Source organism: Castanea sativa, chromosome 12, assembly GCF_040712315.1.
Source record: "Castanea sativa cultivar Marrone di Chiusa Pesio chromosome 12, ASM4071231v1".
Lineage (NCBI taxonomy): Eukaryota > Viridiplantae > Streptophyta > Magnoliopsida > Fagales > Fagaceae > Castanea > Castanea sativa.
The window spans coordinates 21,927,747-21,954,745 of NC_134024.1; the positions used below are offsets into that span (position 1 = coordinate 21,927,747).

Genomic DNA, 26,999 nt, shown 5'->3' on the forward strand with positions numbered 1-26,999 from the left:
AGTCCAACCGTTACTGTAAAATACTCAAGAACCGTCACACTCTCTCTCTCTATCTCAATCCCACACAGCTATTATTCAACTAACTCTAATAACCATTAGTAGATTCCCCCTACCCGTTCATTTCCGAACCACATATTCACACACACTCTCTCACACACACACACACTCTCTCTCTCGCTCTCTCTCTCTCTCTCTCTGATTTTATAAACCATACAGAAAATGTGAACACAAAAACAAAAACAACTAACCACCTCCACCAGAAAAGAAAAAGCGCGCACAGACACAATAATGTTCCTCTTATCACACAAGGCTCCTCCTTCATTCCTCCTCCACACTCTCCACCACCGTTTCCGCAATTCCCATAAATACCACCACCGCCGCACCAGCATCTACTCTTACCGATTTCCTCCCACTCTCACCGTCTCTTCCTCCCTCTTCGCCTCCGCCAATGCCATCGTCGCCGCCTCCGGTTCCTCCGGCTCCGCCGTCCACGGCGCCGTCACTTCCGCCATCACTCAAGTCGCTGTCACCGCCGTCGCTATCGCTTCCGGCGCTTGTCTCTCTACCAAGGTCGATTTCTTGTGGCCCAAGCTTGAAGAGGAACAACCAGGTCTGTTCTCTTTAAACCTCTTTCTCAATTAGATTGGAATCGATTACAAAAGTTGCTTTTCGAAACTAAATACTACTATTTTTTTTTTAAATTAGTGTGAAACTTTATGATGCGAATTCGGTGCTGAAAGTAGCTTCTAGAAACACTTTTTTTTTGCTTTTGTTTTTGGATTTGAATGTTTCAAAAAGTTGCTTTCCGAAACCAAATACTGCTATTTTTTTTTTAATTGTATGGGTGAATATATAAGTTGACTTTGAATTTCTCAGAGCAGAAAAATATAGAAAATTTTCTGATTAAGGCGTTACGCAAATCTGTTAGAAATGACTAATGTAACTGTATTTGGAAGCGGAATCGGTGGATGGTAAAGTTACTTTCTGTTAATTGTAAAAAAATTAACATTTGAGTCGAAGTTTGATGCTAGGTTGCTTTCAGTAAGACAATTTTGAATTAATTGTCAATAGTATTTGTGGGTATTTGATTGTTAAGAACATGTTGGTGCAGAATAATGAACTGAAAAGTTTGTTTTTTTGAGTGATTCTTGTACAACTATATATGGAGCTGGTTGAGTTAAACTTTTCGTACGAAAGAAGAACAATAGAATAGGAAGAGACTCTACTATATGTTTTTCACTTCCTGCATTTTCTTAGAAACTGAGTTTTGGTTACGCTTTTGTAATGTGTTTTAGAACAAACTTGTGTCTGAGCATAGCTTAGTGCTCCATTTTGTTGCTGAGGGAACTTATAATGAAATGAAAACAAAACAAGATTCCTAATTATGTGATTTATGTTGTTTCCTTTCCTGAAAACAAGAATATGTTTCAACTAAAGATAATTCCTAATTCTTTTTTTCCTCAAAAAAAATTTTAAAAAGAAAGAAAGAATTTTAATAGATCAAAAAATTGTAAAAAAAGAGGAAATAGGATTACTGGCTAAAGCAGCCATCGTATTAGACAATGAAAAAGAGTGAGACAGACAGACAGACAGAATGACAGAGACAGAGAGAGATTAATGCATCCAAGGAGAGGTTAACACCGCTGAAGGTTTGATTATTCTTCTCTCCAATTGATTTACATCTTGCATAATGGAACCACATGCCAAACAGAGCTATTTTTGTCGCATTCAAATATCCCTTCCCAATAAAAATAGCACATTGACAACCCCCTTAGCCCTCATCCATTGAACCTCAAATAAAATATCTACTAATGACTACAACTCTTTTGCAACCAAACCGTGTAACAAATGATCCGCTCACTCTTCACTAGATTTATAGCTGAAACACCAATTACCAATAGTGTTCTCCCCAAATGAGAAGACTGGTTTAGACCCCAAATTAATTATGTAGTGGACTTATCAATTTATTGCTGATTAATCAATTATGTGATCTCAGTTAGTGCAATTTAAATCACAACCACAATGAATACAAAATCTGTAAATAACGTGATAAAGCAACAAGAACACACAGATTTGGTAATGAAGTGGAAAATCGATGGAGAACATCTCCAAAGAAAAAACTACTACGGGAGTGACACACTGCAAATAAGGCAATGCATTATAAAAGGAGTTTACAATCTAGAACAAAAACCCTTATTGCCTAGACTCTACAATCGCAATAGATGAATGTCTGAACTTCTTATTCATGAATTCCTTCAGGAACAACCCGTCCATGTTAATGACCATAACCTCTCACTCCAAGGCACCTCCTCGAAGAGTTGATACTGTAGTGAACTTCACTGGGTTGTGGTTCCAAGCTCTATGATCACACGTATACACACACTCAATAAGAATATGGTTTCTGTACTCACGGGTTCACCAGGATGGAGGCATCTGATTTCCCTGTGTGTAGTACACTAGCGACACAACGTCGAGTATAACAAGCCTTTATATAGGTATAGCAATTAAGGTTTAGAAAAACAAGTCATTGACTTTAGAATTAAAAGACGTCATTGTGTTCATGATTTTCAATCAATTGAGTATCGATTGAATTCTTTCTTTGAGAAACTTTTTTTGTTTGTTTGTTTTGGATTTGAATGTTTTAGTTCTCAAATAGATTAGAAGAAATTACAAAAGTTGCTTTCCGAAACCATATACTGCTCTCTTTATTTTTAATTTTTTAATACTGAAAGGTAATACAAGTAGACTTCGAATTTCTCAGATGTTGTAGTTCTAATGGCTGAAATATGAATATTTTATTTATTAAAGCATTAGACAAAAGTGTTAAAAATGACCATTTTTGTTTAAGTGAAACTGTTTTTGGAAGTGGAATTGGTGGTTGGTAAAAGCTACTTGATGGTAAACTAAGCTCATATAAATTACATCTTGTTTTCAATTTAGGTGTTAGCTGTAGTACATTTTTTTCTATTGATGATGCAGCCAATAGCTTGAAACTTTTCTTTTTGACTGGGATCAATTTAATATGGAGGAGCAATCTGATGTAGAGAAAATTGGGAATTTGTCTACATGTGGGTGTGGTTGTGCCGTTGTGGTGGGTTTAGGTATAAGATTTGTGGATTTTGGATTTAGAACCCCTTGAGAAGGGCTAAGGTTCAAAACAGAAAATATTTTAATTATATATATATATATATATATGAAAATGTGAATAGCATTGTGAATAATACTTGTGAACAGTACCTTTTAAAATATTTTTTCCTAAAAAAAAATGCTTATTATCCTTTAATAAAAAAAAAAAAAAAACCAACTCATGTCTCTTACAGGTGTTGCTCTTGAAAATGGTGTCTCATGAATTTTTTTACTTGTGGATTCATTTTCTTCTCTATTTTTATATTAAATTAAATATTCATCGTATCATTGTGCTGCAGGTTCTTTTGTATTGGAGGGAGTAGATGTAACTGGGTGTCCTATATTTTGTGATGCAAAGGTTTACCATCTTTACTTGAATCATGAATTCCATATAGTCATTTGCTGCCACTAAAACACTCAATCTGTGAAGGCAGGTGCAAAAGGCTATTGCATTTGCGAAAAAAGCTCACCATGGACAATTACGGAAGACTGGAGATCCTTATTTAACTCATTGCATTCATACTGGAAGAATCTTGGCAATGTTGGTTCCATCAAGTGGCAAACGAGTATGCAAAACTCTTTCTACTTATTATGATTTAAATTTTTTGCATTCAAATTTTTTATTCGTTCAGTCTTGCAATAATCATCACTTCTTACACTCTTTTTCAGAAATGTAAGAAGACATCGTTTCTATGTTTGCAAAATGTCCTGTAATAAATTTAATGAGGAAGAACATTGCAAAATTTTCTATATTGTTGAAAAGACATGTATTAACTTATCACTATTGACTAATTTTAGAACAAGTAAGTTGCATCAAAAGATGCCAAGGAGGTGCAACTCAAGTATGCAAGAAGTATAAAATAAAGAACAACCTCAAGCAAAATTTAGAAGAAGAAGGCACAATAGGAAAAGAAAATTAAACTGAGGAAACACTAAATGTGGATGTGGCAAATCTCACTCTTCACCATTGTGATCCATGCATGACTTACTGTTCTGAATTTTTGCTTTTTCTTTTTTGTTAAGTAGGGACATGCAGTTTTTTAAGTTTTCTAGTTTATTCATGTCGATAAAGGAAAACATGAACTTGACATGATCGACCAAATTGATGGGAAAAATCTTAAATGAATAGTCTGGAAATACAGCAGTGTTGGCTTGGGAAACCTGCCAATGCAAGACCTCATGGCCATTCTTTGTTTTTCCCCCCTGGATCCTGATTTAATTTGAAAAGGATTAGTACTAGTTTTGGGTTTTAGACCCTCCAGCACCAAGTGGTTTATCTAAACATGTGTCTCATTTATTGCTTAGGTACACAAGGCATACATATAAAGATTATAAACAGCAACAGATGGAAGCATTCATTGCCTACTTTGTTGAATTGACAGTATATGGTTCTTATTTCTTAACATGCCCTATCAATAATGGACCTCTAGTACAATATGCAACATAATTGATGCAGGGAGCAGGCAAAAAATTTTATTTTAATTTTAGATGTCAACTTGATTTTACTATTGGTCCATTGAAATTTATTTTTGATATTATTAACTAAATAGGCTATCAGTATTTTATTTAATTTCCTAGAGTAAAGGTTATTTTTGTATCTAAGCAACACTAGGTATTGATTCCTAGGTTTATCATTTTTCAGTTTGTTTTTTCTGCAAAATCTTTTTGATAGTATTTTGTGCTGCATTAATAATACTTCTCAATTTCAAGTTCACTGGTGCTTGAAAATGATTTTCTGAGATTCACAGTACTCTATATTTTATTTTTCTTCCTTTTCCTTTTATTTGATCCTTTCTCTTTGATTATTTATCCTTTATTATGCCTGTGTTGATAATTTTGTTATGAAACCTTTGGCGCAAAATATATATGGGTAATTACTTAATCTCCTCCCCCCCCCCCCCTCTACCCGGTGTTGGTAATTATGAAATTAATGACCGATCTTAATATAAAGCAATATGACTAAACATTACTGGAAATATTTACGGTCTGTTTATGACACCGCTGCATGTGTTAATCGTAGTTTATGAAAAGCTTTCATTGTTCAAAAGCACATGGCATCCCATCGATTCCTTCATTAAGATTATAAAATCTGCTGCAGGCTGTTGATACAGTTGTGGCTGGGATTCTTCATGATGTGATTGATGATACATGCGAAAGTTTGCACAGTATAGAAGGAGAGTTTGGTGTTGATGTAGCTAAGTTGGTAGCTGGTGTTTCCAGGTTAAGTCATGTAAATCAGGTATTATAAACAAATTGTTACAATAATACCCATTATTTTTTGGTTTCAAGTTTCAACTTTCAAGGGCAAAGGTTCGTGTGGCAGATTAGGTCTTTTCACCTGTTGATTTAGGAAGTTTCAGAAGTTTTATGACATTTTTTGAAATGGTTTGCATTTATGAAATTGGAAACAATGGAAACTTGTCTTATCATGTCATTTTCAGGTTTTTTTTTTTTTTTTTTTTTCCTTTTGAGCAACTGAGACAAAAGTGCGAGAAATAACTTTTGTCACTTTTAGAAAACGGTTTGTTAATTAGAAATTTTATTATAACATAATCTAGAATTCTCTCTGTGCAGGGGTGTTTTCACGTCAATTTTATGTAGTTGAATTTCAATTATGCAATTTTTTTGTTCAATTTCATTTATAATATTTGGTTCTACCTTAGTACAAGTGAATAAATGACACCTGCATGATGGCAGAATGTGAATAAAAAACAATGCTGATTGTGTTTGAAGCAGAAAATGGTTGACATACATGTACTGATTTGCTGTGCTCATATTTTTGTCCTACTGCATTGAGGTCATGTTCCAAAGTCTTTATTATTGTTTATTAGGAGGCATTGCATTTAAATCTATGAGTTCTGATGGTTTCCTCATATAGTGTTTATCACACTTGCAATGCCCTGATTTTGGCTTTTGCAAAATTCTAATATTTTTGTTTTTCTCATCTCCTTTCCTGCAGTGTTCTTCATGTTGACATATTTATACATATTTTTGCAGCTTTTACGGAGAAACCGCAGGATAAATGTAAACCCAGACACCCTTGGTCCTGAAGAGGTATAAAACTTAATTTGCTACATTGTAAAAGCAATAAGCCATTCTATGGAAGTTAGTTTTGAAATATTATCGGTATACTTGAATCACAAGTGACCTTAGGTCTAATATATGAGAACAATCACATTGATCCGAATATAGATTGGAAATGATCTCATATCCTGATTTAGTACTGATTCTTATATATGCCAATTGCTTGTAGAAGCTTGTGTTGAGACCCATGGGCATGCATTGGTGTACCTTAGCTACTGCATGAAAAGATTTGGATGCTTTTTATTTGTATTAGATGCTACTGACCATAGCATTGTGATTTAACCTAATGAGTTCTTGTTCTGAGAGAAGCACCATATTTTAGCTGCTGCAGTTTTCTGATTCTCATGTTTTAACTTTTCATTTAATAGGCTAATAATTTACGAGTTATGCTATTGGGCATGGTTGATGATCCACGTGTGGTGCTCATCAAGCTTGCAGATCGTCTTCACAACATGAGAACCATGTATTGACTCTCTACTTCTGTTAATATTATCAGTTTAAGCCTTTTAACAGTGACTATGTTGTGTTAATTTTTCTTTTGAATTGATTCCTCAATAGCTAACACCACTTTTTCCCTTGTTTTTTTTTTAATTTTTTATTTTACTACAAAATCTTTTTGCTTTCTTTATAACAGTTTGTCATAAAGCTTGCCCTGGGACTTTTCTTACTGGTCTGAATAAATTATAAATATATGGAAACTGTGGATCCTGTGACGCTTTAAATAATGAAATTGTATGGCTGACCTGACCTTAATCTATGCCTTAAAATTTCACCATACGAGCAAACTTCTAGATGGTGATTTGTTTTACAGTTATGTCCTGCCGCTGCCGAAGGCTCAAGCTGTCGCTAAAGAGACCTTAGTTATATGGTGCTCACTTGCTTCCAGATTGGGTCTGTGGGCATTGAAAGCTGAAATGGAAGATCTGTGCTTTGCTGTTCTTCAGGTTTGATCATAATCTTTCTGTCTATCATGTATCATAATGATATCCATGATGCTCAACTGTTCATGCCCTTATTATTTGGTATGTAGTTTTGATTCTTTAGTTATATGTCTCAATGTCCTGCACTCATATGTGCAGCCTCAAGTTTTTCGTAAAATGCGAGCTGATCTAGCTTCCATGTGGAGCACTAGCAGCAGAGCAGGAAACCCAAGACGAATATCTTCAAGAACCAGCTTGCTACCATTGGATGAAAAAAACATAGATTCTGAGGACAAAGGGTCCATAGCAATTGATGAGGACATCACAAGCATGAAGGTAAGAGATTTAAACTAAAAATTATGTTTCTTTTATATGTTTACTATATCCCTAGAAATAGTATATTGGATAATCGCCTTATGCAGTGTCCCTTCTTATGCCTCTTTCTTACATTTTACTTGACCTTTTTGAATTTTAGATGGTAACTTCTAGTTTAAACTTTTGGACACTCCCCTGTTGTAATATATGGTCTAGATATTATTTGAAATTGTAATTTTAACCCTTGTGGTGGTATATGAGTTGCTTATTATTTAAGGAGGCATCTGGAATGACCATTTGTATTGACTTTCAGAAGGTAGACATGAACCAGGGCAAGGCGTGCTAGCTCTGAAAGAATCAGAAGTTGGAATTTAGTCCCTTTGTTCTTAGTCATTTAAGTTGATTATTCTTTACTTACAGGATCTTTTGGAAGCTGTGGTTCCTTTTGATATCTTGCTAGATCGGAGAAAGAGGACTAAATTTCTTAATAGTCTCAGAAGCACTCTGGAGACACACTCAAAACCCAAGGTTTTGCACGATGCTGGAATTGCTTTAGCATCTCTGGTGGTTTGTGAGGAAGCACTTGAGCTGGAGTTAATTATATCAACTTCGTATGTTCTGCTTCTCACACTATCATTTGCTGCTTGTGCTTCCTGAATATGATCTAAAAGATGCTATAATATTTATTGGTTTATTTATGCATATATCTCATTTGGTGTATGTGCCATGTGGGAATCACCATTGTTACTTTGTCCACAGCTAAAGGGTTTTATTTTTGTTTTTAATTTTTTTCCCCTTGTAGTTATGTTCCAGGTATGGAGGTAACCTTATCTAGCCGACTAAAAAGCTTGTATGGTATTTACAGCAAGGTATGTATGAGTCTACTTTTTAGCAATCCTGTTAGGCAAGTGTGCATTAACTTAGTAAACTATTATGAAACGAGATATGATATATTACTGGAAGAGTTAATTATGTTCATAATATTTTACTTAAATGCTTTGCTTCAATGTAGTTCAAAACCTAGAACATAGTTGGGTTTTCTTCTGTAATCCATCATGGTGCTAGGAATCTCAAAGTGCTCAGTGTGCTGTAGAGTTTTTTAAATGGAAAGGAATTTTCTTAGAGGAGGAAGGTATAAGTTGCTACTCTTTCATACAGTTGAGTATATACTTGGGAGTCTATTTTGAGATACAAAATGAGAAATAATGTGAACCTTGCCATTAAATGCCTTTATCGTGTATTTGACTTTAGAAAAGAATTCTGAAGTAACACACTCTTTCATGCACAATAAACCACCTCTTCATCCCACTTCTGGAAAAATATTTAGCAATTGGCGTCAAAGTATCCAATGCTGCATCAAACTAATAAAATTGGAAAATACTGAAAAATATTGAAAAAACTTACCATGAAAGTGCTCAAATGGAGTGAATTATATTTCGGCTGAGAATGTTGCTTGGGTATGGGGTTCAAACTTGTGACCACCTAGTCTGATACTATAATAAACTACTCATTGTTTCAGTAAAATTACCAATTGTCCCAAATGCTTAAACTTTTGGGATACGGTAAATTTAATCTTTTAACCACATATTTCTAACACTTCCTCTCATGTATGGACTAACATTCCCTTTCTATTAAGTGAGGCCTAACACTTGAGATTTCAAATGAGAGGACCGATGGCGACTGTCCCAAATCCTTTTTGGGATATGGTAAATTTAATTTTTTTTTGATAAGTAAGAATGATATATATACGAAGGGTTACTCTATGCCTGAAAAAAACACAGAGCAACCGAGGAGCTACAAGAAAAAGAAAACAAAGAGAAACAAAGACAACAAGAAAATTAGAAAAGGAAAAGGGAGCAAAGAAAAGAAGGAAGGGAGTCACTAGACGTGAGTCCCCACGCGCGCGACCAATCAAAGAGAGTCCCACTAAAAAAAACAAGCAACTGTTCCCTAGAGCTATCCAAATCCTCAAAAGTCCTCCGGTTACGCTCCTTCCAAATACACCAAAGGATGCAAAGCGGGACTAAATTCCAGATCTGAGAAGAATGCTTCCCCAACCAATTCCACCAACCAAAGAGCATTTCAGGAATCGATCTAGGCATAACCCAGGCCAAGCCAAAAGTTAGGAAAATTTAATCATTTAACCTCATACTTCTAACATTGCCCTTCAAGTGTGAGATCAAATTCCCTTTTAATAGGCGAGGCTTAACATGTGGTATTTTAAATGAGAGGTAGAGTAGAGAAGACAAAGAACGAACTCAGGATGTTTTGCTCTGATACCATGTTAAATTACCGATTACCCCAAAAGCTTATGTTTGACAGATGATAAATTTAATCATTTAACCACGTATTTCTAACAGTCCTAAAAACTTAAGCTGTTTGGAAATAGTTAATTTAATCTTTTAATCATAATTCCAAAATTCTCATATTACTTTGTCAAAAATTAAGAAAGAAATTCTTTCTTTGAGTGTATTATAGAGCTGAGTTTACAGTGGTTGTTGATGTTTTCGATAGGCTTGAGGACTTTGTATCTAATCCAAAGAAGGTCATCTTTTCTCCCCATGCCCCTCTTTTTTCCCCTTTATCTTGTTTGGTTAGGGTGAAAAGGGAGAGGATGGAAAAGGGAGGGGATATTGCGATTTTCCATTGTTTTGTTGGGGTGAAACGGGAGAAAAGAGAGAAAATAGGGTGGATGGAGTTTTCCACTTTGGCCCCCCATTTTTTTTTGATAGGTAAAGAAAAACTATATTTGTAGGAAATAATAAAGTAGAAGCTACTCCTCTGGAACATGGCAGTGTACTAAGGAAATTGAAGAAATTAAGCAAAAGTACACAAATCTAAGAAATCCAAAAGGGAAGGAAAAGAAAGACCACCCATAGCAATCATCCAGTCAAACAAAGAAAGCAAAAAGGACCGTTTCAACTTTCAACTCAAGGGTGAAATGTTCCTCCCCTCAAATAGTTTGATGATTCCGTGCAAGGATGTGGACTTATTGGTGCCATATGGGTAAAAAAAAAGTGGGGAATTTGTGAATCATCTTCTTCTTCATTGTCCTATTGCTTCTGAGTTATGGTCTATGGTGTGGACTCTATTTGGTTTCCTTTGGGTTATGTTGCACAGTGTTACTGATTTATTTTCGAGTTGGCAAGGTTCCTTTGGTGGGCATTGGAGCATTGATTTATGGAGGGCTGTACCTCATTGTGTCCTATGGTGTATTTGGAGAAAATGGAACTCAAGATGTTTTGAAGGGAAGGAATGGTCTATTTCGGAACTTAATCTTTTTCCTCATTGTGTCCTTTAATCTTTTTCCTTGTTCTAATTTTTAAGAAATGCTTGATCATTGTAATTTAAGTGTTTGATGTATTGTTTGTCATGTACAGCCCCCGGTGTACCTGGTTTCTTATTTAATACAATTCCGTTATTTATCAATATATATATATATATATTTATATATATCATGGTTACTAGATTAAATTCACTATTTCCTAACAGCTTAAACTTTTGGGATAAGTGGTAATTTATGATGATATCAAAGCAAGTGGTCTTGAATTCTAATCCTTCTCTAATCTACCTCCCACTTAAAATAAGTTGAAAATCCCATGTGGAGCCCTATTTATTAAAGGGAAGTTTGGGTCCACATGTGACTCATGAGCATAGTGTTAGAATATTATTGTTAAATGATTAAATTCACTATTTCCTAATAATTTAAGCTTTTTAAAAAAGTGTTAATTATAACTAGTGGAGGAAAATGTTTTAGGTTCATGCCTTGGATATTTAGGGCCTGTCCCCCCTTTATCTTTAGCACAAATTTTGCTCAGAATTTTGAAATTTTCTTTTCCTTTATTAAACTCATTGAAAAATACAGAAAAGTGATGTAAATATATTGGCTGAGCAACAGAAGCTGAATTGACCAAGTAGGTTCATCACAACATGAAGTCTGCATTTTGATTTTGTTGCAAGTTTGCAGAAGCATTTTATCTTTCATTGGTCTGAAATTTGTTGGAAAATTATTTAGATAGAATTCATTCTTAATGCAAATACGGAAATTCATATTTCTATCTTTACCTGCTTCAGATGAAACGCAAAGATGTCAGCATTAGTAAAGTATATGATGCCCGTGCTTTAAGGGTAGTTGTTGGAGACAAGAACGGAACTCTACAGGGGCCTGCTGTTCAATGTTGCTACAGTCTTCTCAACATTGTACACAAGTAAAACAATTGAAATTTCTATTCTTCAAATTTCATTTTACATTTCATCAATTTGTTCTAAATGTTGTTGATATGAAACTGTCTTTCACTAACTGTGTTTTGTTTAACTATGATTTAAATTTATCATTGCAATTTTTGGTCCTCTATTCTCAGAAAATAGATCTGATTCTTTGGTCCAGTTGTGTATCTGTAGTCTCTAGTTTGGAATAGTATTTCTCTATATATAGAACTGCATACAGATTTGAGCACTGATAATGGTCCATGTCTCTGTTTCTTCTCCATGCAGGCTTTGGACCCCCATTGATGGTGAATTTGATGATTACATTGTTAATCCCAAGCCTAGTGGTTATCAGGTATTTTCTCCACTACATGCATGGAAGCACATATGTAGTTTATATCATATTACACACTTGCAATAATTCTGGAAATTTTCACACAAAATATGGTAAAGCAGTGTGTGGTGAATGTGGATTGATGTTTATGTTTAAAATATTTAATACTAAACTGAAAATGGCAGGCTTTAGCATGGAATGCTACTATTTCATTATAATTTCATTTTTCTTAAAAATAATTAACAAGCTAATTTGTCTAAAGTTTCACATACAAGAAGTACAAGTGATAAAAAGTTAAAATATGGCCAGAAAAGAGCAAGACCTTAGAAGCATAAAGATGACAGATGACTTGGCTCTGTTACATTCTAAAATGGGGGATACAGGTAAGGTGCAAAACAGGTCTGATAATAAAACCAAAAAAGAAAACCAATTTGAACTGAACAGTTTTATATGTTTTCCATCCATGCATATATTAGGTACTTAGTTTCCTTTTAGAGAGCTAAAAAGGTAAGTTCTGGTCCAGGTTTGGAGGTGAGGTTTACTTTATTCTATCCCAACCTACCCCATTATTATATATGTCCTATTTGTTATTAGTTACTTAAAAGCTAGTCATCATGGATTGGCATTGGGTGTGCTCCCCCATCAGATATGAAGGGTTGAGTTTTGGCAAAATAAGCACTTTGAACCAAGCTTTGTTGGTAATTGGTTGTGGAGGTTTGGGGGGATGGTGACCATTTCTGGAGGTGTATTAGTTGCTGCTAATATGGGGAACTGGGAGCTGGTTAGTCTGCCTTGGATGTGTGTAGGCCACATGGATACAGTCTTTAGAAAGGAATTGGAGTACAGGATGGGAGGAAATCAAATTTTGGTATAATGAGTGGTGTGGTGATTGGGCACTAAGAGAGGTATACCCAGATTTATATCCAATGTGGAGGATAAAGAGGCTGTAGTGTCCTCTCTGTTGTGCTCTAGAAGGCAGGACATGATGTTCTATTGTTTTCTTAGATTCATTTGTAATTCCATGATTGGAAGTTGGAGGATGTAGAATCATTGATGGATTCTTTATATTATTGGATTTCATTTCTTGGAAGGGTGGGTTGTATGAGTTGGGGACCTAATAGTAGTATAGCAACTGTATGATCAGTGTTCAATTGTAGCACGAATGATTGGGATATGCTAGTAAAATCTTATACTCCTGGAGATGTATCTGGAACAGCATGGTACCCAAGAAGGCAGTTTTCTTTGTGTGAACTTCTGGTTGGGTAAGATTTCAAACATAGCCTTATAAAAAGGAGTGGCAAATCTGTTGATCATCTTTTGCACCATTGCCTGGTTGACTATGAGTTATGGTCCTTTGTTTTCTTTTATTTTGGGGTTGCATTGAGTGTTGTTGTCTAAGGTGATAGATGACTTTTCTTGTTTGAAAGAGGTGCATGGAAGGCATCATAATTGTGGGTTGTGGCTTCTCATTATCTGGTTAATATGGTTGGAGTGGAGAGATCTCTATTGGAACTTAAGTTTATTTTTCCAGGTTCTTTAATTGAATGCTGCACGCTGATGGAGGGGTACTTGTAATTCTGTAGTTGATATCATGGATTTCTTAAACCTTCGATTGTAATTTCTAGGAGTCTTCTCGTTTAGAGCTTCCTTTATTCTAATAAAAATTCTATTTCTTTTGTATAAATATAAACCTGCTCAAATTCTTCAAACTTTAGCATTCAAAGATTGCCCCATAGGTATCTGAGCTTATAGTGATGGAGATCACATAATATCTGAAGATTATTGAAAAGTTTGGTGTGACCTCTGCAGAAAACCCTTAAGCAGGGAAGCCTCTGATGCTGCAGCCATTACATGGTTGGAGATTGGACAAACATGCCTCAATGGAGGCCAATGGCAGCCATGAGAAGTGGCAGGAGAAACAACTAACAGTTAGCATAAATGACTCTGGCAGCCTATTTTGAAGATTTTCTCTAGAATAAGTCAAACCTATGATCATAGGCTTTTAAGGAGTTTTGTTAGATTTAATATCAGCTAAGTATTTGACTTTTGTGGTGTTAAATTCCTAGACTTAGGTAAAACAGGAGCTAGTTGCTTAGGATGATAGTTTTTCACTATGAATTGAGGTGAAGAAAGACAGCTGCTCTTAGCTGGCAGCTGCTTTCCATCCAAGTATCCTAGTAGCTAACTTATCCAAAAAAAAAAAGGTTATCCTAGTAGCTACTAAATTGTCCTCGTTACATTTCATTGAAATGTGTTACTATTTCTCTAGGAATTAACTTCAACTATATGAGGATGTAACTTCTTGTGTTGAAATGAAGTGAAAGTTGAATTGTTGAGTTTTAATTTTTGAATCCTCCATCCCTTCCTGTTTCTACTCTTCTCTCTCTCCTGCTGATATTCTCAGCATTTCTTTTCTTGTTTCTTGCGGAAATTCTGTGTGCTCACATCTCATAATTCTTCTTGATCTAATATTCAACAAAAATTAGGTTGTTTTCTCTGTACTCATCCACCCAAATCTTCTATTTCTCTTTTCTAAATTTTATGCACTTCATCCTCACCACCTTCCTAGAAAGGCAGGCCTTTGATACAACTAATCCAAGGCTGTCCTGATCCCTACCCTGTACAACATTCAACATTCGGATTTTTATAGCTCTCCTCTTTGTAATGCATGTAGCCTATTCATTGTCCTGCATCATCCTTCTTCCCCCTTCTGATGCAGGTGCAGCCAAAAGAATGGAAATTACCTCTTAAATTACCACAGCTAGACTAGTGTTGCCTGACCAAAAAAAAGAACTTTTCTTCATTTATTTTTATGTTTTAAAACTTTTAAATAAACATAGAACCCATGAAATACTGCTATAGTAGACTTTAGTGTGAACACTGTCATTTACCTAGTATGTCTTTTAGCCCACTCTTCAAACCATAAAGTTGCGTTTTTGAATGCAGTCTCTACACACTGCAGTGCAGGGTCCTGACAGCTCACCTTTGGAAGTTCAGATAAGAACCCAGGTATAAATCTTCTAGCAATTTTGTATGAGGTAAAATTTACTTGTCCATGTACTAGATTTAACTGATAGAGATATTGTCTTTCACATTTTTAGAGGATGCATGAGTACGCTGAACATGGACTTGCTGCACATTGGCTCTATAAGGAAACTGGCAACAAGTTGTCTTCCATTAGTAGCATGGATGAATCTGAAATAGAATCATCCTCCTATATCTCTAAAGACATGGACAACCAAAATTCCATGGCAGATGACTTGTTTCATAAGTATAGTTCCCTCAAAGTTGGACATCCAGTCCTTAGAGTTGAAGGAAGTCACTTGCTTGCTGCTGTTATTATCAGGTATATAATTACTTTGTGTGTAATTTTCTCACTTTGTATCGTATATCTTCTACTTCTGCATCAAAATTGTGTTTGCAGAGTAGATAATGATGGCAGAGAACTGCTTGTTGCTGTGAGCTTTGGACTACCTGCTTCTGAAGCAGTAGCCGCCAGAAGATCTTCTTTCCAAATAAAGCGATGGGAGGCCTACGCAAGGTTATACAAAAAGGTTGGGTTGCTTTACTTAAATTTCTTGATCATATTATTATAATTAATCTCAAATTTATTCATTGGAAGAAGTTAAAAATTCTTTAAATTTTTTTAGGAATGATGTACTTTTTCTTTTTGTGATTGTATTCTAAGAAGATTGTTATCATAAGAATCTGAAATAAACTCTAAAGGAATCTCTATAGTTTGGTCTAGTGTATGTGAATGCTAATGTTTGGTTGTAGCTTCAAACAGGGGTCCTATTGGCAAATAACCTTATATTGATTGGTATGGTTGGACTTAAGGTGAACATAGAATTAAAATTAATTATCATGTAAAATTTGCTATTTAAAGGCCCTTTTTTATTTTTTAATTTGTTCTGTTAGAGTTTGGTTAAATTCAATTGGTTTCATTTTAATTAATATTTACAGAAAACTTAAATGGCAAAATATGGTTGTATATGTATTATGCTAAAAAAAAGAAGAAGTGTGACTAAGAGTGTAGTTAATTCCAGTGATATACTTTGCATATATTTTCATTGAATTGTAAATTTCACAGGTTTTATAACAGTATAAATTGCGCCATAAAAAATTAAAATAAAATAAAACAATAAAAATTGTCAGTGACTACTGAGTTAGAGCACGCATAAATGTAATATTATTTTAATTATTTTATACACTTGCAAATTGGATAGAAAAAATCTGCATGTTTTTATCTTTGGCTCATTCCAGTGATAAGAGTGTAGTTCATTCCAGTGATAAACTTGGTATATACTTTCATTGAATTGTAAATTTCATAGATTTTATCACAATATAGCTTGCACCATTGAAAAATACAACATAAATTGTCAGTAACTACTGAGTTTAGAGCATGCATAAATCTAAAACTTATTTTAATTATTTTATACACTTGCAAATTGGGTAGAAAAAATCTTCATGTTCTTATTTTTGTCTCATAGGATTTGAATGCAGTGTTATTGAATCATCATAGTGATAGTCTATGATAGTCAGTGTAGTTAATTCTTAGTACTTAGTATCTTATGAAAGTTTTGTTTTTTCATTTTTTGTATTTATTAATATGCTTTTCAAAAATTCCCTCTATAATGTACAGAATACATTTTCTAATCATTGCAAAGTAGAATAATTTGTAGAGCATACTTCACTAATTCTTTTTTTTTTTTTTTTCCATTCTTTGTAAATTAGTAGAAAAAAGCTGTTTATGATAGAATCAGTGAAAGTGGTTGCATCCTATTATGGCCATTGCATGGTGGTTATTTTCTGAAAAGTATTTTTGGAATAAAATTTCTCTCTTTTTTTTTTTTTTTTTTTTTCATGTTTCATGAATCCAATCTTCAAATCTCTGTTTTTTGTAAAGCATACTTAAAGCAGGTACCTTACATATTTTTCCAGTGTTGTTAAGAAAGAATTTTCCTAAAAATATGGTTTTAAAAGTAGGATCTTTAGAATTTGTAAATTATACAAATAAAATATTAATGGCTTGACACATTCATATATCTCTAACTTGGGAGTCTTTAGAGCAATTTGAAGTGATTTTGTATGTCAAATGTGGCATAATTTTCTATAGTAGGTTGTTTATTAGTATTGATATTTTCTGATTTTATATTCTCTCTGATGTTTTAAACGTTGTTTAATGTTATCTATTAATATAATTGGAACATATCTCTTTAGTGTCCACTTTTCTATGCCTCCAAAAATAACCCTATTACCTATTTGAAAGTGATTTAACTATAAGAAAAATTAGGACATAAAGGTAAATTGAGAAATTTAAAATTGTCAATAAAATTCTACTCCCAATAAAATTCCCACACTCACCCACACAAAAAAGTCATACTCTCAAAATAAAATATTGAATAAAAAAGGTTTTAAAAACATAAAGTACAAAGTTTGAATTCCATAAATTAAGACACATTTTATACTTAAACTTTAACTACTTGTGGTTAAACTTAAAAATATTTTTATTTGAGAAAGAAGAGTCATACGCATGTGAAGAAGCTAGTGCTAGTAATGACACTTTGGTACCTATGGCTGTGGTTGCCCAAAAGTTTCATTGTAATTTTTAATCAAAGTTATGATTAGGAAATCCTGTAGTTTCTACCTACATTTTTTTTTCATGTTTAGTGTTAGTATTAATTATTTTTTACTGTACTATTAAGGGGAATAATTGTGCGTAGGTAGCTTTGTGGTTTACACTTATAAAAATTATTATAAAAAAAAAACCTTTGTGGTGTACAATGACTAATTTTAGGAATGTTAGGGCGACAATATTATATATATATATATATATATGATAACTTTAGGACCTCAAAAGTTATGAAACCTTTCCAACCAAGGTAGGGTTTGTATGTGACACAAGTTATGGTTGATGACCAGGAATATATGAGAGAGAGAGAGAGAGGTCATAAATATGGATGAATTAGCTTATGGCAGAAATAAGCTATAATTGATGATGATTCTATCCTTGTTGAATATATATATATTTTTTGATAGGTTATCCTTGTTGAATATTGATTGAGGCCAAGTAGATGTTTTATGATAAGTTTATTGGATCCATAATGATCAACGACCTTTTCTTTCTGATTATTCCATGTAAGAATTAGAAGCATTATTACATATGAAGATAATGATAATGCTCATGGTAAGTTTTGGATTGAATTTCAGCCAAATTATTTTGTAGAGAAATTTTATGAAATTTTCATCATGACATGACATTATTTTAAATAATTTCTGTGCTGCATGCAATGAGCTTGTTTCTCATAGTTTGTTTTTGGTGATGGAACAAAAGGAAACTCTAGGCCTCCCACAAATGTCATGATTTACTCTTTTCACTTAAACCATACTTTGTATATTTTCTTCCAAGCCAGGCAAACTTATATCTCAAAATGTATCAATGACATCATCAACTCGGGCTTAGTTCGGCACCTTAAATACAATTGCCTCTCTCACATAGGATCACCTGTCCCAGGTCACATAGTATCATCACAACCTGACCATTTGGGCACTTGATCTCATGCTTTAATGTAATGATGCTTTAATGTAAGCAATGGAAACATTATATTGATTGATCATTCTTTTAGAGATTTTAACTAACGCTCAAAGTTGTTCGTATTGGTTGGATTTTGACCAAGTAACATTTAATATGGTAATTCAAATGAACTTTTTTATTTACTGCCACTGACTTGGCATTCCAGGTGTCTGATGAGTGGTGGTGTGAACCAGGACATGGAGATTGGTGTACTTGTCTAGAGAAGTATACACTCTGTCGAGATGGTATATACCACAAGGTACTTTTACATGCACTTATTAAGAAAAATATAACTGTCTTTCAAATTTCAATATATTGGTGACTTTCAATCTGAACGTTTATTATTTTAATTGTGTGTAAAAGTTATTCTATACACAATGGTTGTGTTTTCCTCTGAAGGAGTGGTGTTGGAAATATGAATGTTGAGTCCATTCAATATAGGAATAGTGTCTGCTATGGGTTTTCTGTGAGTTCTGGACGATCTTATGTGATTATTGGAGAGGTCTCAAGGTATATAGTGTTATCTATGTGAAATCTCTTAAAACTGTAGAGTACAATTGCAACAGAAAGCTTTGCCTTGGTAGTGCAAGTTTTCCTCCTTTTTCATAAATTCCTGCAAGATGATGAGAAAATATTTTCTTTGGAGAAGTATGTAACTTAACAGTCTTGACATGGTGGGGTCTTACTTATTCAGGGGGGAAGGGAGAGTGGAGCCTCAAGAAGCATTGCTGAGAGGAGATCCTGGCCCCTCTTCATTCTCTATAGAGTTTCATGCTTCAAATTTCCATGAAAGTGACAATATACTGTCAATAACAGTTTCAATACCCTTAAAATCTAGTTTTCTGTCTAGTTGTGCCTTTTAAATCCTTCATCTTTGTGATTCTCTCTCTCTCTCTCTACCCCCGCTTCCTCCCAACCTCCCCGTTGCTTTGATTGTTTGGAATAGGGAAGCGCAATCATTTTAATTAATCTTGAATGGTGTGGTTACAAAACCAAAGCGCCATGCAATTGCATGAGATGCCCATAAGTCTTCTTTTAATTATCATTAACTTCTTCCTTTGGAACCTTTGGCTTCTGGGCCTATATATTTGTCTTGTATTTATTTCCTCTGATTTGTTGTATGTGAAAGCTGATATGAGAATTCTCTAAACTATATATATAAATATAAATATAAATATACATACATACATACATACATATATATGATAAATTACCAACTATCCTAAAAGCTTAAATTGTTGGGAATTAATGAGTTTAATTAATTAACTATAATTTAACGCCCCCCTTTACATGTAGGCCTAGAATCCCCCTTAATAAATGGGATCCAACATGAGGGATTTTAACTTTTTCAGTGGGAGGTAGGGTGGAGACATGATTAAAACTCATGACTATCGACTCTGATACCATAGTAAATTATTGATTGTCCCAAAACTTTAAATTGTTGGGAAATAGTTTTTAAAGAAAAAGATGCTACTTCATGGGGGACAAACACAATGATGCAATGTGAGGATCTTTGGGTGGGCTTTATGGCTTTGGATTGCGCAAGCTTTGTGCCCATACAATTATTGTGGGTGTTTCCAGTATTTTTTAATACATCAGTTGCCATAAGCCCAAAGTATTAAGGTTTATGTATCTATATGCTAATGATATTGATACCTGTAGCTCATTTTGTACTTGTTATAATAAAACTGCAGCAACTCTATGGACTTGCCTTACTTCTGGGTAAACCATGTAAATCTAGTGTTTGTGTGTCTATGTTAATCTTTTCTGCAGTTTGCATCTCATAGATCCTAGGTAAGGTTTCCTGTTTCCTAAAATGCTAAACTCATGGAACATTGAAACTCTCAGATGTTTTGGAAATGGTCCATTTTAGTACAATCTGGTATGCTGAACTAACATTAAATTTTTTTTTTCCCCATCAAAATATTGTGTGCGCTTTGACATATCCAGCCCTTGCTAATTTTCCACTAAAGTAACATTTTTATTTGTTTCCATCAAAACATAGTGTGTACCACACACCAACTCTTGCTAATTTACTTTTCTTTGATGCAATATGTCCCCTCCTCTCTCTCTCTCTCTCTTACTGGTTTTGAATCATAAGAAGCATTATATCAAATATGAGAACATTACAGGATGGATGTATAATGTTTGGCTTATAGCTAGTGATTTAGTTCCCATTTTAAATTAGTTTCACTTTACTGGGGTGGATGTATTTTCCGCAAACTCAATTAATCATTAGATACATTCCTTTAAAGGCCTAAATTGATTCTGTTATACATTTCCAGTAATTTCATGAAATTCCATATTATTCACTTTTTCCAGGACATTCCTGTTTCCTAGTTCACTCTATTGATTTTTTTTACTTGGACATTATAAAAGCTATAAATATGCTTTAGAGTAAAATATTTATGAATTTGAGGTATATGAAAAAATATATTGAAGGCATAACAAAAACTTTGAGAGTTATGCCAATTGTTCAAAGGCCAAAGGGTAGAAGTATGCCAAAATATTCAATGGAAACCAAGCATTCTTATTTTATAGGATCAATCTCAGCTTGCTTTTACTTTTATAGGATTCTAGGATTGAAATAGGGATTTTAGTTACTAATCTTCAAGTGACTACTATCATTTTGCTAGTAAATAATCCCCATGATCAAACCTCCATCAGACATGTCAAGATTTATTGAGCTATCCTTGACCATGCAGCAAGACCAATTTGGGCGCCTATTGCCAACCTTCATCCAAGTCATTGACTTTACAGAGCAAGAAGAATCTGAATACTGGGATCTTGTATCTGCAGTTTTTGAGGGCAGACAGGTTGATTCTGTAACATCTACGCCAAGCTTTGAATCAATTACTTCAACTTCCATGGAAGCTAGCATTAACAAGAAGGTTTGTCTACAATCATCTTATTATTCTGAAAGCCAAATGTGTTTATTACTAGTAAGTAGTAAGTGAATCTTAGTTGAAAATTATCTAATGTTATTTGTTTCACGCTTGCTAGTCAAGCTTGATTCACTAAATGCTTCAATCTGTTAGAAAATGACCTGGCTGAAGTTGACCATAATATGAGGGGTGTTTTCTTATTTTTGTCGAGTGTCATATATAAAGTTGGGAAGATTATGTATATGTTGGGGATGATCTTATGAAAATGTGGGATAAAAAATACCTGATCCCTTACAACTGCTTTAAATGATTCTGAATTTAATGTTTTTTCTTATACTCTTCTGCAGAGTTCAGCCAGAGGAACTCCCCCATTAGTTAATTCTATTACTGAACCAATTAGGATAAATTGCTATCTACATTCTTACATTCTGGATGATAAACTTTGACAGATTATGAAGAAAGATGCTTTTTTTTTTTTTTTGTCAACGTTGTTCTGTTTTTGTTTGGTTTAACAGTTTTCTAGTCAAAATATAACCATGGGGTGTTTTGAGACTTTGCTGCATCTTCAAAGCCCCCATTGCTCTCTTTCTCTGTTGCTGATGCAACATCAGTGATTGACGTTGCACAAGGCATTGCACATGATGAATTTAGATTGTAATGAACTGCAAGATGGGTGTAGTGATGATCTTGGCACCCAAAGCAATCTTCATGGTGAAGACATGTTAATTTGTTGACTGCATTATTGGCAAATCTTGTGTCCTGACTTGTGACCTATTATTTAGTGGCTCCTGTTTTAGCTACAACTACACCTCTTTGTTGATTACAGCATGGGCTTAAATACAATTTGTCTGTATCACTGCACAGTCCATATTGTACTCGTAGGAACATGTATGCACACACATTTACGTAGTTAGTTACAAATAGACTCTTGATATCAATTAATGTTCTGTAAAGTAATTGAGTTTTGAATTTTAGGTGCGTCTATTGAGGACAATGCTTCGGTGGGAAGAGCAACTACGCTCTGAAGCAAGTTTAGGACAACCAAAGCATGGTGGAAAACCTTATGTTAATCCTGGCTCGGTTGTCCTTGGGGAAGTGGTGATTGTATGTTGGCCCCATGGCGGGATAATGAGGTTGAGGACTGGTAGCACGGCTGCAGATGCTGCTAGAAGAGTAGGACTTGAGGGAAAGCTAGTTTTGGTCAATGGCCAGTTGGTATTACCCAGTACAGAGCTTAAAGACGGGGACGTGGTTGAAGTTAGAATGTAAATAACGTTGTGCAGTATAGATGATAGGGGAAAAAGAAACATTGTCACCAATTTACAGTATGCATCAGAATATTTGATAGTTTCTGATACAGATAGTTCAACAAGAGAATGGGGGGATAGAACTCAATATTTTTTTTTTGGGTGTAAATAGGCCCTCTATAGGTACTTGATTTTTTAGTGTACATATGGAATTTTCTAAAGTAGTAATGGAATGAAAATTCGTGTTCAACGATAATTCTTGGAATGCTTGGATATCTAGTTTTCTGATGGACTATTTTTACTGCTGTTATACATTTGAGGGGAAGAATGCCCGGTGCATCTATTGTCCTGGATTCTGTGTGCTAGTGTCAAATTTATAGCACTCCCAAGACAACCAATAGTAATAATCTCTCATCTACTCATTTCCTTCTTCATTTAAAAAAGAAAAAAAAAATCATGTCAAAATACAAAGTGCCGTACCAAAATTCATAAATTTAAAATCCTATTCACTGTAATTTATCAAGACGCTCAAAATGTTAAAAGTGTCTTTTAGTTAAAGAATGATATTGCAAAAATTCTACCTACTAAATTCTATTGTTAAAATTTAGAGTTTTTGGAGAAAAACTACGAATCATGGCCCATACTAAATAAATTCAGAAATTTGAAGTATTATTTATTGCAATGTGTCAAATACCCGACATTAGAGTTATAGCAAAAACTTTACTGCTAAGGTCTTGTAGTCAAAGGAGAACCAGAAATTTTTGTTTGAAGACTGAGATGTGATTAGGGGCAGAGCTAGGATTTGATTTTTTTTTTTTTTTGCTTTTGCTACATAGCTAAGGATTTGATTTTAGTGGTTGGCACAATCTATAATTTACATACATTTGTCTCATACTCCCATGGACAAACTTTGTTTTATACACATTTATGAACGAGTTCAATGCACAAGCATCTATCAATACCATATATAATAATAGAAGGTTGCATTAAATTTTGCAAAACTCCTATTGCACCACGTTTTTAGTCAATATACTTTTTTTTGCTAACGTTTTTAAATTATCTTTATAATAATAGAAGGTTGCATTAAATTTTGCAGAACTCCTATTGTGCCACATGGCCACATCTTTAATCACATCACTTTTTTTTCCTAACATTTTTTTTTTTAATACTACATATAAAGTAATAATAATATCTATAAAATATATAATAATGGAGGTTTAGTAATCAATTTTAATTTCTTGGTTTTTCTTCCCCTCATAATTCTTCCAACCATTCTTTAGCCTTCACCTGACTATTACTCTTCCTCCAAATTTTCATCTCCCTTTTCTAAATCTTCTTTTTCTTTTTTCTTTTTTCCCTATAAATTTCTTACTATTTCCTCTACACCTCTTTCCCATTCATTCCATGTTCTTCCTACAACATAAAGGTGATTACTCTTACTCAATGCCTCTCTCCCATAACAATCATAAAAATGTTATGGAAAAATCAAGTTTGGGCTAAGGTGGCACATAAAATCAAGTTTCACCTTAACACGGCCATGGAGTCATCTTCCTTGGTTGGGGAGAAATATGAGAAAGTAAAAAAAAAAAAAAAAAAAAAAATATATATATATATATATATATATATATATATATATATATGAGATGAGTTCAAGTTACACCTGATGTAACTCTATAAGAGTCACAGATTTTTTTGTATCGTAGATTTCTAATAGATCCAATGGTTGGAAAAATAGCATTAAATGATTATATTGTTTCTCTTCCGTATTTATGACAAATTAATTATATCCTTTTTCTCTCTCTCTCTTTCTTACCCAATATAAAAAGAAATTCTCTTCTTCTTTCTCTCACCTATTTTCTCTCTCTTGCTTACCCAATAAAAAACAAAATTCTATGCTTCTTTCTCTCACCATGATCTGAGTAGAGGAAGAAAAGATAAAACAAATTGATTTTTTTTATGAATTAAAAAAATTACCGAATTAAGAAGCTTAACCAAAGCTTTGCAAGAAAATAAATCCCATGAGGTTTTTTAAGCTTTAATTTTGAGATATTTTTTCCCTGTTTAGGAGACTTGGTTAATTGGTTTTGAAGTAGAAATATAAGTATGATGTTTGAATTATGTTTTGTATGAGGCTTTGCTTTGTCTCTGTGGTTGTCACCTCTATCCACTGGCGGAGCCAGAGGGGGCGAGGGGGGGCACCTGCCCCCCTGACTCCTAATTTTTTTTTTTTGTATTAGTAGTCACATGAAGGAAAAAAAAAACTTCTACTTGTTGAAACTTGAAAGTGACCAAATCACCTATTTCACTATTTTCTTATATTATTATTTACACAATTTTTACTATTTATGATACTTTTCACAACATTTTATCTTTAAATGATGCTAAAAATATTACAAATTTTACTACTTATGTCTTACAAATTGGCATATCACCAATTAGAAAAAATAATTTCAAACATTTATTCATTATATTTCTTAAGTAACACTAATCATATTTTTTTACTCCATCAATTTGTAAATTTTTTAGCAGCTATGAATTGGTTGTTTTTGTTTATTTATTTTAATAATATGAAATATATTTATATTTGCTTACAATTGTTTATTTATTTTGTTATTATTGTTGATTAATGTTTTTTAGATAAATTTCACTTTTAATATCGTCTTTTAATTTTGCCCCCTCTAGATTAAAATCCTAGCTCCGCCACTGCCTCTATCCATAAAGTTTTCTATCATTTTTTTTAAGAGAGTATGTGAACTAAGAGATTAGGAAAACTGAAACCTCAAAACCATTTGGAACACAAAACAAGTCTAACAAAGAAGAAGAAACGTTGTCTAACAACAGAAATTTTAGGAAGAAAGGGACACCATTAAACAAAATCCAATATCTAAGGGATTTTGACAACTTATATAATGCAAGAAGAGAATTTTTAAGTGATGATTAGTTGAGTATGTGACATTCTAAAAAACGTTTTCATTTTGTTGTATTAAACTTGTTTTTGGTTGAACACAGAAAACATTTTCCATTGACCTGCATTTTCCACCATAGAAGAAACGTTGTCTAACAACAGAAATTTTAGGAAGAAAGGGACACCATTAAACAAAATCCAATGAGGTCTATGGAAAGTAATAAACGAGGATAGAGAAAAACTATTATTAATTATGTAAATAAGTCGAAAGAAATAATTATTTAATGCTATTTTTCCAACTGTTGGATCTATTAGAAATCTACGATACAAAAAAGGTGTAACTCTATAAGAGTGACAACAGGTGTACCTTGAGGAAAATTATTAGGTATTCCCGGAGTACCATAAATGCGTAGTTTCCCTCTCACATGAATGGTGGGTCCCACCATGAATTTAATTAGTGAAACCCACCATTCATGTGAGAGGAGGGAATACATATTCATAGTACTCCAGGAATTCACAATAATTTTCCATGACTTGAACCTATCTATTTAATTATATTCATCATCATAATTCATCAACAATGAAGGCGGCAAGCAAGGCGTTTTCATTTTGAATAAATGAGGTTGAGAATTGGGGATTCTAGCCTTTTACCCATTTTTTAAAAAATATTTGGCAATATGCCCCTGTTTCCAAACTATTTAGGTTCGTGCTCCTGTTTTAAAACTCGATTTTCTCAAAATCGAGTTTCAATGAAAAACTTGATTGGTTTAAAATCAAGTTATGCACGATCAAACTTAAAAAAAAAAAAAAAAAAATTGCATGGAACTCAAGTTCATGAGCTCGAGTTCCATATAAAACACTGCTATAGGTCTTATTAAAACGCAGCTATAGGTTTGGGGTGATCAAACTTAAAAAAAATTTGCATGGAACTCAAGTTCATAGAGCTTGAGTTCCATATAAAACGCCGCTATAGGTCTTATAAAATGCAGCTATAGGTTTGGGGTGATCAAACTTAATAAAATTTTGCATAGAACTCGAGTTCCATATAAAACGCCGTTATAGGTCTTATAAAACGCGGCTATAAGTATGGAACTTGAGCTCTATGAACTCGAGTTCCAAGCAATTTTTTTTTAAAGTTTAATCACCCCATACTCGAATTTCTACCAATTGAGTTTTTTGATTGAAACTCGATTTTTTAAAAAATCGAGTTTTTTGATTGAAACTCGATTTTAATAAAATCGAGTTTTGAAACAGGGGTACGAACTTAAATAGTTTCAAAATAGGGGCATATTACCAAATATTTTTAAAAATAGGGGTAAAAGGCTAGAATCTCTGTTGAGAATTGATAAATGTGAAGCAATTATGGAAGAGGACAGTAAGAAAAAGGCCTAGTCTGTGTCCAG

At 33.7% G+C, this 26,999-nt stretch overlaps 1 protein-coding gene across 4 annotated transcripts; it reads left to right on the forward strand.

Annotated features, from left to right (window-relative positions):
• Positions 1-53: 53 nt before the first annotated feature.
• On the forward strand, positions 54-22,956 carry LOC142620938 (uncharacterized). 4 transcript variants are annotated; one of them, XM_075794255.1, is made up of 18 exons: positions 54-610; positions 3,426-3,484; positions 3,561-3,692; positions 5,225-5,365; positions 6,124-6,180; positions 6,579-6,673; positions 7,022-7,154; positions 7,290-7,466; positions 7,866-8,056; positions 8,248-8,314; positions 11,520-11,653; positions 11,940-12,006; positions 14,932-14,994; positions 15,087-15,331; positions 15,410-15,539; positions 18,726-18,818; positions 21,265-21,450; positions 22,420-22,956. In XM_075794255.1, exons 1-18 carry the CDS (start codon positions 289-291, stop codon positions 22,711-22,713), a joined length of 2,586 nt encoding a protein of 861 aa, XP_075650370.1. In that variant the 5' UTR covers positions 54-288; the 3' UTR covers positions 22,714-22,956. The 4 variants fall into 4 exon arrangements, with proteins under 4 accessions (XP_075650370.1, XP_075650371.1, XP_075650373.1 ...); XM_075794256.1 differs by having other exon boundaries at positions 14,953-14,994; XM_075794257.1 differs by having other exon boundaries at positions 531-610; positions 3,557-3,692.
• Positions 22,957-26,999: the final 4,043 nt, after the last annotated feature.

Excerpts from the sequence above, each read along its gene's own strand:
- LOC142620938 (XM_075794255.1), top strand. The coding sequence starts at position 289 with ATGTTCCTCTTATCACACAAGGCTCCTCCTTCATTCCTCCTCCACACT. Across the intron at positions 611-3,425 it reads GCTTGAAGAGGAACAACCAG|GTTCTTTTGTATTGGAGGGA; the intron begins GTCTGTTCTCTT and ends ATTGTGCTGCAG. Across the intron at positions 11,654-11,939 it reads CTTCTCAACATTGTACACAA|GCTTTGGACCCCCATTGATG; the intron begins GTAAAACAATTG and ends TTCTCCATGCAG.